A 12,709-nucleotide genomic window follows, 5' to 3' on the forward strand; every position below is an offset into this window, starting at 1 on the left:
TCTGCTGTTTTGCTCATGAAATGGCTGTTGACCCAAGAGAGTCATTCCCTAATGGAAGAGAAGAGATGATTTTCTCTTATTCTCATTTCCCTCCAGGCCCTTGACTCTTGCCCACAATGTTTCGGAGGGCCCCCCCTCAACCCTCTGAAACAGATTTCCAGGGAGTTCTGAGTCCTGCAGTGGGGAAAGGAGAACTGGCAAGAATTTCTTCCCCTTCTCTTGCATTGACAGACACTTTCACTGGATCAAGAGCTATTCTGCACGTATAACAGCAGTATTGGGTTTCGCCTATTGCCGAAGCCTTTCAAAAAGAAACATTCGAAAGTATCAGCTTCCCAGCTATTGTTTTATTCTGGGGATTTTATTTAATTCAAAGTCACTGCTGTATATAAAGTATAATTCAGAGTTAACAAAGGTCGGTGGATACTGTCGATGGCAGTTTCCTTGAGAGGAACAAGAAGTTTATAGAATGCCTGTCGTTGGCCCTTGCTATTCTTAAGGTGGAAATTGACTCCTTTTGCCTCTTCTTGGTTAGCTGCATGCTGATGTCAACTGCAATATTATACGGTTCTCTTTTATAGAGGGTTAATGCCCTAGGCTGATTTCTGTACAACAACCTCAGATTCTTAAGCTTGGTGCTACAGAAATCTAAAATGATAAAGTAGTAAAAGCAAAGTGCAAACTTCCCCCGACTGCTCGTATCTTTCGGGTTGATTTATCTTTCCCCTTAAAGTCCAGCTTTTGCATTCTGCATTACGAGTCTCCTTCTGAGCATTTCCTCCCTTTCCCCCCTGTAACTTCCCATATGGGAGTACCGACTGTTGTGACCTAATTTCAATTACCAGATACCAGTTCTCTCTAGGTGCTGCTATCCTTGACCACAAAGATTGCATAACTCCCCCGGAGGCTTTCATGACAAGTCACTGTGACAATTCCTTTAATGAAATTGTTTGAAAATCGTTGGAAGAGGCAAGGGGAAGTTCAACTGGCAGGCTTCTTCCCAGTGCACTAGGATTCAGGACGCCTATATCACATACGTTGTACCCAATATCACACGGCAAGTTGTTAACTTTGCCCTTTCATTTGCCTTACTGCGTCCAATAAATTGGATCTCTTCCTCCAATCAAGTTGCAGAGCTGATGATGAGTTATGGAATCAAAAGCACATGCTGGATACATTAAAAGTAAAAACAAAAAGATAGCTCCAAAAAGCATGCAAATAAATAGACCCTGTTTCTGTAATATGGCTAACTTCACCTATAGGGTGAAATTTAGGTGCATTTTTTTTTGTAAAAGGAGCAGTTAGACAAATGAACACATTCAGTAGTTGTAACGGTACTGAACTTAATTCTCTCTTCAGGCAACTTTCAAGATTATACTTTTCAAACAGGATTTGGAAAACACGTAGGGGTGAAATGGGTAGAACATCACTGATATGCATCTTTGTAAACCTGGAATCTCCCAAAGGAATTGTGCCATGCACATAATCTGAAGATAGTCAGAAAAGCTTTGTGAGATGTTTCCTCATATTCATATTGAACATTTCTGCAATTACTGAAAGCCATGACTTCAGTCCTCCTTTGGCAACTGCAAATACTTTCAGAACATGCATATATATCTATCTCTATATTTAACTTGGGATACAGGAACTGACTTTCTAAACAGAGAAGTAATCTGGGAAGGAGAGATGGTTTACAGTATAAGAGTGAAAAGCAAGTCATTAATCAGCGGTATTGATGCATCCTTTTGGACCACACTGGAGTTATAAATAGCAACGAACCACCTTCTATAATTATCCTCCACAGAAATAGACTTCCCTTGGGACAGATAACGCTGCAAATGAGACTCACACACCAGCAACTTGGAGAAAGGTTATATTGACTGAAACGTAACAAAATTTGAGGATCTGCAAACCAACAAGCTGATTCACCACATCAAAATATAGTCAGGACGGGGAAGCTCCCTGAGGGTTAAACTCCCTCATGCCCAAGGGGCAGGATGAGAGGCCTTGCCTATGATGGAGTTGGAGAAAAGGATTCAAAGGAACCCTTCCTCATGCCCTGGAGGCCCTGGAAATCTGAGGTCTGCATGCACACTGTGGTGTGGTTCAGGGTTCACCCCAGGATGCAAGTCAAGAAAAAGGGAGCCCCCAATGACCCCAGCAGAGCAAAAGGTGACTCAGATCATCCTTAACCCAGCACTGCCTCATTTGATTACACCTTAACTCTTGCCCAGGCTAATCGCCAATTAGACCAAATAAAGTGTGTTCTCCCTCATGGAGAGCACGTGTTGTGGTGGGGGCTAGCAAGACACCCCACTGTTGCTGGGAGGGAAATAAGGGAGTTGGCCGCCATTTTCAATGAGATTCTTGTTGCTGGGGAGATTTATATGTTGCCATTTCGTGACTGACAGCCGAAGTTGATAAAAGCCCTGTGCGCAACGTTGAGCTTCCTCTTTTCGCTGCGCGCATCGGATCAGCCGCCCACCCACCCTAATTTAGGGTTGTTTGCTTGACCTTGTTCTGCCTGTCATGGGGTCATCTGCTTTTGGGGCAGGGGCCCAGTAGGAATTTTGTCCATTTGGCTGATTGGCTGGTGCCATTTGGTTTTTGCCTACTGCGTAGCAAATCGTCACAACTTGTACGGTTGCAGTCAGGTATTGGTTTTATAAATTGGTTGGTGGAGGGGTATGGATTGGCTGTGCCTGCCCCTCCAATGCTGCTGCTGCAAGGGTATTCTGTTAAAGGAATCCAGGGGCTCACCATGCCTTTGTCCGAACCCCTGTCAAGGGGCTAGGGCCACACAAGAGCCCCTGGGAGCATTTGGGGAGAGTTGAGGGCATGGTTCCCAGCTCTGTCTCTCTCCCCAAAAGGTTATCCCTTTCTGACTTCGCGGGCATGCGAATGTCAGCCTGTTCCCGGGCGGGGTCAGATAGTCACAACCAATGCCTAAGCAACCGCTCACATTTTCTGTATTTTAATAAAGTTGTGGCCAAAATTATGCCTACTGCGTAGCAAATTGTCACAGCTTGTAAGGTTTGTGGTTAGGCATTGGTTCAAATTGGTTTGTGCAGGGGTAAGTGCCTACCCCTCCAATGCTGCTGCTGCAAGGGAATTCCGCTAAAGGAACCCAGGGGCTTGCCATGCTTTTGTCCAAATCCCTGGCATAGGGCTTGGGCCGCGCAAGCCCCCAGAAGCATGCAGGGAGAGGTGAGGGTCTGGTGCCCGGCTCCATTTTCTCCCCAATATTGTTTTCCCTTATTGGCTTTCACTGGAATCCGGAAGTCAGTTCTGTCCCTAGACGGGGACAGATAGTCGTAACCAATGCCTAAGCAACCACTCACATTTGTGTATTTAATTAAAGTTGTGGCCAAAAATTATGCCAAAAACCTTAAACAAAAATTATGCTTCTATTGTGTTTTTATTTGGGGTGGCTTGGGGACCTTGACACGCAAACAGCACTACTCCAAACAAGACTCGCAGCAGCATGAAGCAGGCAAAAAAGAAGAGCCCAAGGGGAATTGAAAGGGCCTCCTGCCCCCCCATTTCTACTTTGCCCCTTGAACAGGCAACTAGCAGAGTCCATACTGCATAGGCAGGTGGGTTGGGTGCAGAAAAGAGAAACTGCAATATTTAGGGAGAGGAGGGTGCTCATAAGGCAAGTTCTCCTCCCCTCTCTGATTGGCAGCAGAAGCCACAATTCTGGGGCAAAACCAGTAAGTCTTCTTCCTGGGGCAACTAAGATGTGGCAAATCAGCTCCCATGCTAAAAAGGTAAAGGGACCCCTGACCATTAGGTCCAGTGGTGGCCGACTCTGGGGTTGTGCCGCTCATCTCACTTTATTGGCCGAGGGAGCCGGCATACAGCTTCCGGGTCATGTGGCCAGCATGACAAAGCTGCTTGTGGTGAACCAGAGCAGGACACGGAAACGCCGTTTACCTTCCTGCTGGAGTGGTATCTATTTATCTACTTGCACTTTGATGTGCTTTTGAACTGCTAGGTTGGCAGGAGCAGGGACCAAGCAACGGGAGCTCACCCCGTCATGGGGATTCGAACTGCCAACCTTCTGATCGGCAAGTCCTAGGCTCCTAGACGCCACCCGCGTCCCTAGCTCCCATGCTAATTGGGTATGACTGGCATTTTCCAGGCACCTTTCCTAGAGGTAGCTGTACTGTACAGAAGTACTAATCAGATACAAATCAACACTCCCCCCCCCCAAGCAATTCCTAACAGGTGAAATCCATTCCAAGATGAAGAGTCAACAAGAGTTAATTCAGAATGAGCGAAACTCATTCCCATTTTTTTAAGCAACAACAACTTAACCTTTTGTATATTGGTACAGAATGCAAATCGCTATAAACAATGTTAAATTTATTACCTCCACCACAGGAAGCGGAACAAGGAAAGAAATCAGTTTCTCTCCATCGGTGAATAATAGGTTGGTAGAAAATAAACTGAACCGTACTGTCGGCAGCACCAGCGTAACGGATCTGAAAAGGAGAAACGCTGCAGGTAAAGTTGAAAGGTATGTAGCGCAGGTATCAAACACCTGTACAGGTCACAAAATATAATAAAAAACACGGCTGGTAATATTCAGAGCAGGAGAAACATGTTACACCTTCTGCCGGAACTATGTCAAAATGTATATACAGAAGTATTAAACAATAGATGCATATCAAAGTAAATTAGGCAAGCTTCGAATCCTAAAGCAACAAAACACCACCACCACAAACTGGCTTATAAGAATAAAACCACATTTACTAGAATAATAGCTAGAATAGAGATAGCCTTTCAGCCATTCAAGCAACAAACATAAGGTGCCTTGTTAAGATACAGTTGCACATTTATCCACTCCATGTTTACAGTATCTCCAGGCTTTGTTTTGCTCATGGCACCTCAGTGTGTTTGTTGCTTGAATGGTTACAAGTCTATCTCTATTCTATTATTCTAGTAAATTTGGTTTTATACTTATAAGCCAGTTTATGGCGTTGTTGTTTTGTTGCATTATTATTACTGTTACTACATTTGATACTTTGTGTATATACTTTGAGAATCTTAAAGCCCTATGCGGCCTAGGACCCTCGTACCTACGGGACCGCCTCTCCTGGTATGCCCCACGGAGGACCTTAAGGTCCATAAATAACAACACTTTGGAAGTCCCAAGCCCTAAGGAGGTTAGATTGGCCTCAACCAGGACTAGGGCCTTTTCAGCTCTGGCCCCAGCCTGGTGGAACCCCTTACTGCAAGAGATCAGGGCCCTGCGGGATTTGACATCTTTCCAAATGGGCCTGCAAGACGGAGCTCTTCTGCCTGGCCTTTGGGCTGGACTCAGTCTAACCCCCCCTTCATTTTTTTTTAAAATGGAACCCCTTATACGGGATTTGTATATAAATTTTCCCTCGGCTCTTTTTGCTGGCCCATGTAGGTCCAGCATGGATAGTTTTTGACGTTTTCTCCCCTTATGGCTTTGATCTATAGGCTACCACTAAAATGAGGCTGCATTTTAAGCTGCATTTTAAACTGTATTCTAACTTACATTTTAATCAACTTTTTTGTTGTTCTTAAAAAAATGTTTTTACTGTATATATATTCAGTGTTAGCCACGCTGAGCCTGGTCTTGGCCGGGGAGGGCAGGGTATAAATATATTATTATTATTATTATTATTATTATTATTATTAGTAGTAGTAGTAGTAGTAGTAGTACTTTTCCATTTCCCTAGCAGTAAAGGGGAAACATGGAAGGCAACAGGGAGGTTGGCACAGTGGAAGTGCACTGCCAGTGACGAGTGGAGTGGGGGACAGATACCAAACCAATTGCATTATATTTGGATTACTTATTTCTTCAGGAAGTAAGAGGAACGTAAGTACTAATAAAATAGCATTTTAGCTGGGGGGGATGGGGGAGCCAGGGCCGAAATGCTTTGGGATACGTTGAAAGATATAAGAGTTGCACTCTACTGAGGTAAAGCTGGTCTTTTTAAAATCAAGATAAACAGTGATGTCAAATTCCCCATTGGAAAATATATCTATATATATACAGCTGTAGCAATGGAGGAGGCCTCTTGTATGGACTAATATCATTTCGTTGAACATGCCATAAACAGGATGTCCAATTCCTTGAAGCAGGGTGGTGCATTAATCAAGTATGGATCTGAACTTAACGAAAAGCCCCGCTGACTCTTGGGAAGCAGAATGGTATCATGCTAGACGCTATTTGAAATCTCTTACTGGAATGCGCAGCAATGAAAGCTTTTGTAGCTTAGAAAGAGACACACACACACACACACACAAGAGAGAGAGAGAGAGAGAGAGAGAGAGAGAGAAACAGAGAGAGAGAGAGAGAGAGAGAGAGAGAGAGAGAGAGAGAGAGAGAGAGAGAGAACAGAGAGAGAGAAACAGAGAGAGAGAGAGAGAGAGAGAGAGAGAGAGAGAGAGAGAGAGGACCAACTATGTTGCCTGGACCTGAAAGGTCTCGTGTGTGAGGTCCTAGCCAGAGCATGATAAATGAGGAGAGAGATTACACAGGGACTAGTTGAAAGGGTTGAGTAGGTTCCACATCCCAAGTTGGGAAGACAAACAACCCAGATCCCCAAGGATTCTTGTCGTGTTGTCTGCTTGATTATCTGTCTTCTCTGACACAGAGAAAAGGCAGATGCAGATCGATCTCCTGAAATAAGTGGGAAGTTATTCGGACAGCCAGGAATATACCGCAATTAATCACAGATGGAAAAATAACATTACTAGGTGAACGAGGCAAAAGAAATCAGTAAAAAGAAAAGAAAAGAAAGAGTGTTTATTGTTTCATAAAAGCTGCATAGGCTTTGGGAGAAGAAGAGACTACTATGATTACCGTGTTGTCAGAATTTTGTTTGACAAGAGGTTAGACCTGGGTTCTGCAGCCCGCAGGCAAGATCAGCTGTTGACTAGGCACACATGTTGATTCTGCTGAAAACTAAATGCTGTATCCTGCCTGCACACCCATTTTAAAACTTTGGACTACCTCTAAAACCTGGGGGGGGGGGGGGAGAATCCACAACCCAGGAAGCCATGTCCCCATGTTGAAAAGGGAAGCATATCTTCTCAATTCCACGTTCTGACTCCCGATGTCTTTCAAAAGTAAGTGGTGCTGACTTCTGTTGTGAATTAGTAAAATGAATCAAGGGGCTGCCTCCTCATGTTAGTCTTATGACTAGTTGGACGACTTTTTATCTGTTTTAAAGGTATTTTAAATTAATTTGTTGTTTTGCACCCAGTCCAGAATACCTCCAGGCTAAAGGGAATAAAGAACTAATAGAAATAAATAAAGCCAGGCAATTGCTGAGATGATACCAAAACACAATGGGTTTCTCCAGACACCCCATTGATTGAGCATTCATCCTGACTCAGAGGGATAAAAGGCGAAGGAACAAACTTAACGCAAATCCAGAGTGGAGTCCCTAAAACAGCTGGATTGGTGCTGGGTATGCCTTCTTCTGGCAACTCCTACAGCCAAGCTGGTGCCAAACATCTTGCTCTGCTTTTCTTTGGGCCACCTCAGCAAACCTGAGAGGCCTTTGTTACGATATTCTGTTCCACCTTAACAGATGCGTGGAGTTGTTGTATGCCACATGCCTGTTTACATTCCAGCACAGCTTGCTGGGAACTTCCGTTTTGTGTATAGCTTTTGATTATGCTGCTGTATAGCTTTTGATTATGCTGCTTGCTTGGACACGAAGTGGGGAAGACATGTTTTCCCCTTTGTCCTGATGCTGAATAAAATGCCTGTAAATACGCTTTACACAGCCTCTGTCTGCCCTTCTATTATGTCTGCTGGCTTGCGTGCTCAGCTTCTGAAGGTTTCTGAAGCTCGAGTCGCAGTTACATGCTGGTTCAAGCTAAATATCAAGGGACGTTCTCATAAGTTCTTGTGAAATATCTTCCCTATAGTGGTTGCTGTATGTTGTTGTTGTTTAGTTGTTTAGTTGTGTCCGACTCTTCATGACCCCATGGACCAGAGCATGCCAGGTACTCTTGTCTTCCACTGCCTCCTGCAGTTTGGTCAAACTCATGCTGGTAGCTTCAAGAACACTATCCAACCATCTCGTCCTCTGTTGTCCCCTTCTCCTTGTGCCCTCCATCTTTCCCAACTTCAGGGTCTTTTCCAGGGAGTCTTCTCTTCTCATGAGGTGGCCAAAGTCTTGGAGCCTCAGCTTCACAATCTGTCCTTCCAGTGAGCGCTCAGGGCTGATTGCCTTAAGAATGGATAGGTTTGATCTTCTTGCAGTCCATGGGACTCTCAAGAGTCTCCTCCAGCACCAGAATTCAAAAGCATCAATTCTTCAGCGATCAGCCTTCTTTATGGTCCAGCTCTCACTTCCATACATCACTACTGGGAAAACCATAGCTTTAACTATACAGACCTTTGTTGGTAAGGAGATGTCTCTGCTTTATTATTATTATTATTATTATTATTATTATTATTACACCACCACAAATAATATCCACCAATGTTCCTAAATTGTTCTGCCTTTTTGTGTGTGGCTAGTTGCACTATTGGCCATCCCAACATTGGTTTCAGAAACCCAAGTTGAAGGGAAAGTACAGGTTCTAAATATATCTGTTAAATGCATTGTACCATGGAAAACACCAAAGAGTATTACTCTGCTCAGTTTATCAAAACCACACATGTTATATGCTTAACACCCACCCACATTTGAAAAATGAAGTTTCTTTGAATCTGAAGGTACACAATGGAAGCTGAGAGGAGCTCAGGATTCCCGGGGCATGTTCAAGACCCAGTAAGTAATTTTTTATATGGAAGCATTTTCATATGGAAATAAGCATCTGAATTTGGCGAGACTTCCTGATGAACTTGCTTAGGATCACCGCCGATGTCAGGAAACTTAAATAACGCAAATGGGTCCACTTAGCCCTGTGATTGCTTTGGTATCAAAACCACATGATATAATATATATGTATATATGAATGATCCAGGAAAGGAGAAAAGGAAGGAAGCACCCGAAGCAATCAATGTCTTCCCCTTTGTTTCTAAATGATTTATCCGTTTACTGTGGATGCTGAAAACAACTGTATGCCTAGGCACCAGCTATTCCTCCAATCCCTTGTGAGCTAATATATGTCCGCTTTGATCAAACTTCACACAGATCCATAAATAACAGGGCTCTTTGTGATAAACGCAATAAATAATCTTACGCTTGAAGCTATGATAGGAAATGGTGATTTGAAACATCTCTCTGGCAGTTAGTCCCACTGAAAAACTTTTCGGTTTTAATCAGATAAGTTCACTTCCTTGTTGCTAAACAGAACTGTTTGGATTTTGGCAACGTGGGTCCCATCAATTTACTCCTGCCTGTTGGAGTTTACAGTAGCCTGACCTAAGATGCACGTTCTAAGGTTACATCTGCTGTTGTCTGGTTTAATCAACATGACATATTAATCGAGTTTTGCTAGGTCATCATCAAATAGCCATCTGCAAAAGGGGTATGGTCAGGTTAAGAAGAAATAAGTTTCCGCAAAGGAAAACACACTTCTAAGGAACTTGCAATTGCTTTCTTACGTGTTTTAGTATGGTGAATACCTAGAAGGTTAGGCCTGGAGATGGGATAGTCGCAGACTCAGGTCCATAGATGTATTAAATTGGTGGGGTGGAAGATTTCAGGTGCATGATGGAGTCAGAGTTCAGCAACCATTGGCTGCATCATTCCTCACTCCTGACTGGCCACATCTCCAGAGCAGTCCCAAAGAATCGGTTGATTTAGAATACTCATATCCCATTTTCACATGCACACAGACCAAAGCTCTGAACTTGAAATCCATGTTTGGATTTAGTTTTGCGCATCTAAGAATGTTGAAAATGAGTTGAAAATGTCTGCCATCAGCAGCCTTTCAAAGATAAGGGGGAAAGATATAGCGGACTGACACTAAATACCTTGCTTTTCTGTGTATAAGACTAGGTTTTTTCCTTTTAAAATCATGCAAAAAAGTGGGGGTCGTCTTATAAATGGGTAGTGCATAGGGTGTCTGTTTGATTGGTTGCTGCCGTGGCTGTCAATGGCTATTGTGCATGTTATTGGTTGCTGCATCAATGGGTGTTGTTGATTGGCCAACGCTGTGACAACTGGGCGGGCGACTGGCAGCATCTGCGTGCTGGTGAGTGATTTTCAGCATTCCCCCCTAAAAAACGCTCAACAACTTTTTGCCACATCTCCCCATTTTATGACATTTCAGTCCCCAAAAATAGGGGGCATCTTATACATGGGGGCGTCTTATAGATGGAAAAGTACAGCAAGTACAGTTCTCCTAGTTTTTCTAAGGGTCTGTTCCTCAGAAAATAAGGAAACAAGGATTAATCACTATTACTAGATAAATATGCAAGTGTGGGATATATGCTTACAGACCCTCCAAGTGCCCCTGTTTCCCAGGGACAGTCCTGGATTTACAGAAGCCGTCCCAGTTTCTGATTTTGATCCCAGAATGTCCCGCTTTTATGCGACCCCTGAGCCAAGGAGATAAGTAACTACATAATGTTTAGAAGACATCTGAAGACAGCCCTGTATAGGGAAGGTTGTTTTTTTAATGTTAAATGTTTTATTGTGTTTTTATATATGCTGGAAGCTGCCCAGATGGACAGAGTGTTGCCCTATTTTCATCAGAGAAATGTTGGAGGGCATGTGTTTGTTTTTTTGTTTGAGAAGCATATAAGTGAGGAATTCCTAGGACATGGTACTACAACACTGCCAGCGCCCACAAAGCAATTATATCCATCTGCATTTGAGTTTCTGGGCTCCTCACACTGCAAGCACTCATGTCTCCAAGCAATTAATAAGGCTGCCACTACAAGCGCCACGGAATACCGTATAAACACCAAATGCCCAACGCTATATGGCTGCTAATCTGCCTTTTAATTTTTGCTGCACCTGTACACAAGGCTAGTTTTTAGTTGTTAATAAAAGTAAAATGTTAAGGCTGCACTGTTAATAATTATTCTAGAGGATCCTAGGAACTGTAACTGGGAGGTGGCAAGGAATTGCAAGCAGAAAATTATGAGTACGTCACCTGACTACAATTTCAATAATTCACTGAGGGAAGCCATGGCAGTGACAGGGATATAAAACCAATATATCTTTGTAGTAAAGGCCACCATGATATAATACAACATTGCTTTAAATGTATTCACTAAGTGTATGGAAAATTCTTTCAGTTGCTGACCTGATCACACATAGTACTATTGTTAAAAGTACTGTGTACGCTAAGGATTTTCAGATACATTGCATTCTGCAATTCACAGCTAAAGGAACCTTTATGGGGGGGGGGGGAGGAAATCTTTGGCACCTACATTCTGATCAGCAAATTCTCAGCTGAAACGAATGAAATGTTTGCATAATTGAGATTACATCTAGTTAGGTCATTTCACTTTTCTAAATGGAAACATTCATAGTAAGTGCTTTTAGAGAGAAAGGACATACCCCCCCTTCAACGATCAACCTTTTTATTACATTTTTGCTTAGTTCTGTTTGGTCCAGAATTGCCTTTCTGGAAAAGTAAATCAGGACACTCTGATGAGAACACATTGTTGTAAGTTTAAAACAGTCAAAACACTAAGGCAGGGTTTCCCGAACTTGGGACTCCAGCTGTTTTTGTTTTTGTTTTGGACTACAATTCCCATCATCCCTGACCACTAGTCCTGCTAACTAGGGATGATGGGAGTTGTAGTCCAAAAACAGCTGGAGACCCAAGTTTGGGGAAACCTGCACAAAGGGCAAGAAAAGATGCAGGTACCATAGTTTGACTACCAAGAACTCCAAGAGTTTGACTACCAAGAAAAAAAGTTAAGAAAAGACAGAGGACAAGTGGTTCATTCTGCTGTACTGAAGAACAGCCGATGACCTATGAACATGTGTGGATTTTGATGAAGAGTAGCTGCAAATGTTTAACATCCTGACTGTAGGGCATTTTATTTGGCGTGTGGCCACGGATGTGATTTTGAGCCTCCCACCCTACCTTCAAAAGGCCACATTTTCCCCATCTCACACAAAGCATATTCAATCTTCATGCAAACTTATGTCCTCTTCTACAGGTTGGTTGGAGGGCCCAATCCACATACCGTGTACTGGACCCAGAAAATCCTATTGGCACCCCCACTTTTAATAAACATCTCTTTTGGTACCTTGTGTGAACTAACCCGAGATATACAGGTATAGTGAGGAATGCAAATTTAACAACAACAACAGTAATAATAATAATAAACTGTTTTTGCATTGGGAACATTTTCTCAGCTGGACTAGATTGCTACATCTGGAGAGGGTTATGAAGGGCAGGTACCACACACAAAAAGTCCACAGACTTAATTCTATTTTCTTCAATTCGGTTTGATCCCATATTCTGCTTTCCACGCAACCATCTGCATTTCCATCTGCCACAAGGTCATCAGAATCAGCTCACATCAAACACGCCCTGACACTGTATCCCACAATGAAAAATTTACGGTATCCTGGACACAATGCAATTTTTACAGCTTTACAGCTGAAATCCTTCAGGCCCTCTTGACCTACCTCCCCGCCCCCCCAAAAAGGGGTTTTATTTTATTGTAATTCCCAAATGCTCACATTTGTCTCTGCAATTTCACCCCCTTCCCCTACAGAATGTGCACACTGCCTCCAGCAATGTGTTTTATATTACCTGGAAGAATAGGAAAGCACTAATGTGAGGAAAC

The 12,709-nt window shown here is 43.1% G+C and overlaps 1 protein-coding gene across 3 annotated transcripts in view; it reads right to left on the reverse strand.

Annotated features, from left to right (window-relative positions):
* ADAMTSL1 (ADAMTS like 1) overlaps nt 1–12,709 on the reverse strand; it is a 494,294-nt gene that overhangs the window by 146,325 nt on the left and 335,260 nt on the right. For all 3 annotated transcript variants that reach the window (XM_083482208.1, XM_083482210.1, XM_083482209.1), the window contains one exon: nt 4,376–4,487. In XM_083482208.1, the coding sequence (XP_083338334.1) occupies nt 4,376–4,487 (112 nt within the window). The remainder of the gene's footprint in view (nt 1–4,375; nt 4,488–12,709) is intronic.

The sequence above is a fragment of the Podarcis liolepis genome (assembly GCF_965112155.1).
Source record: "Podarcis liolepis genome assembly, chromosome: 17".
NCBI classification, from domain to species: domain Eukaryota; kingdom Metazoa; phylum Chordata; class Lepidosauria; order Squamata; family Lacertidae; genus Podarcis; species Podarcis liolepis.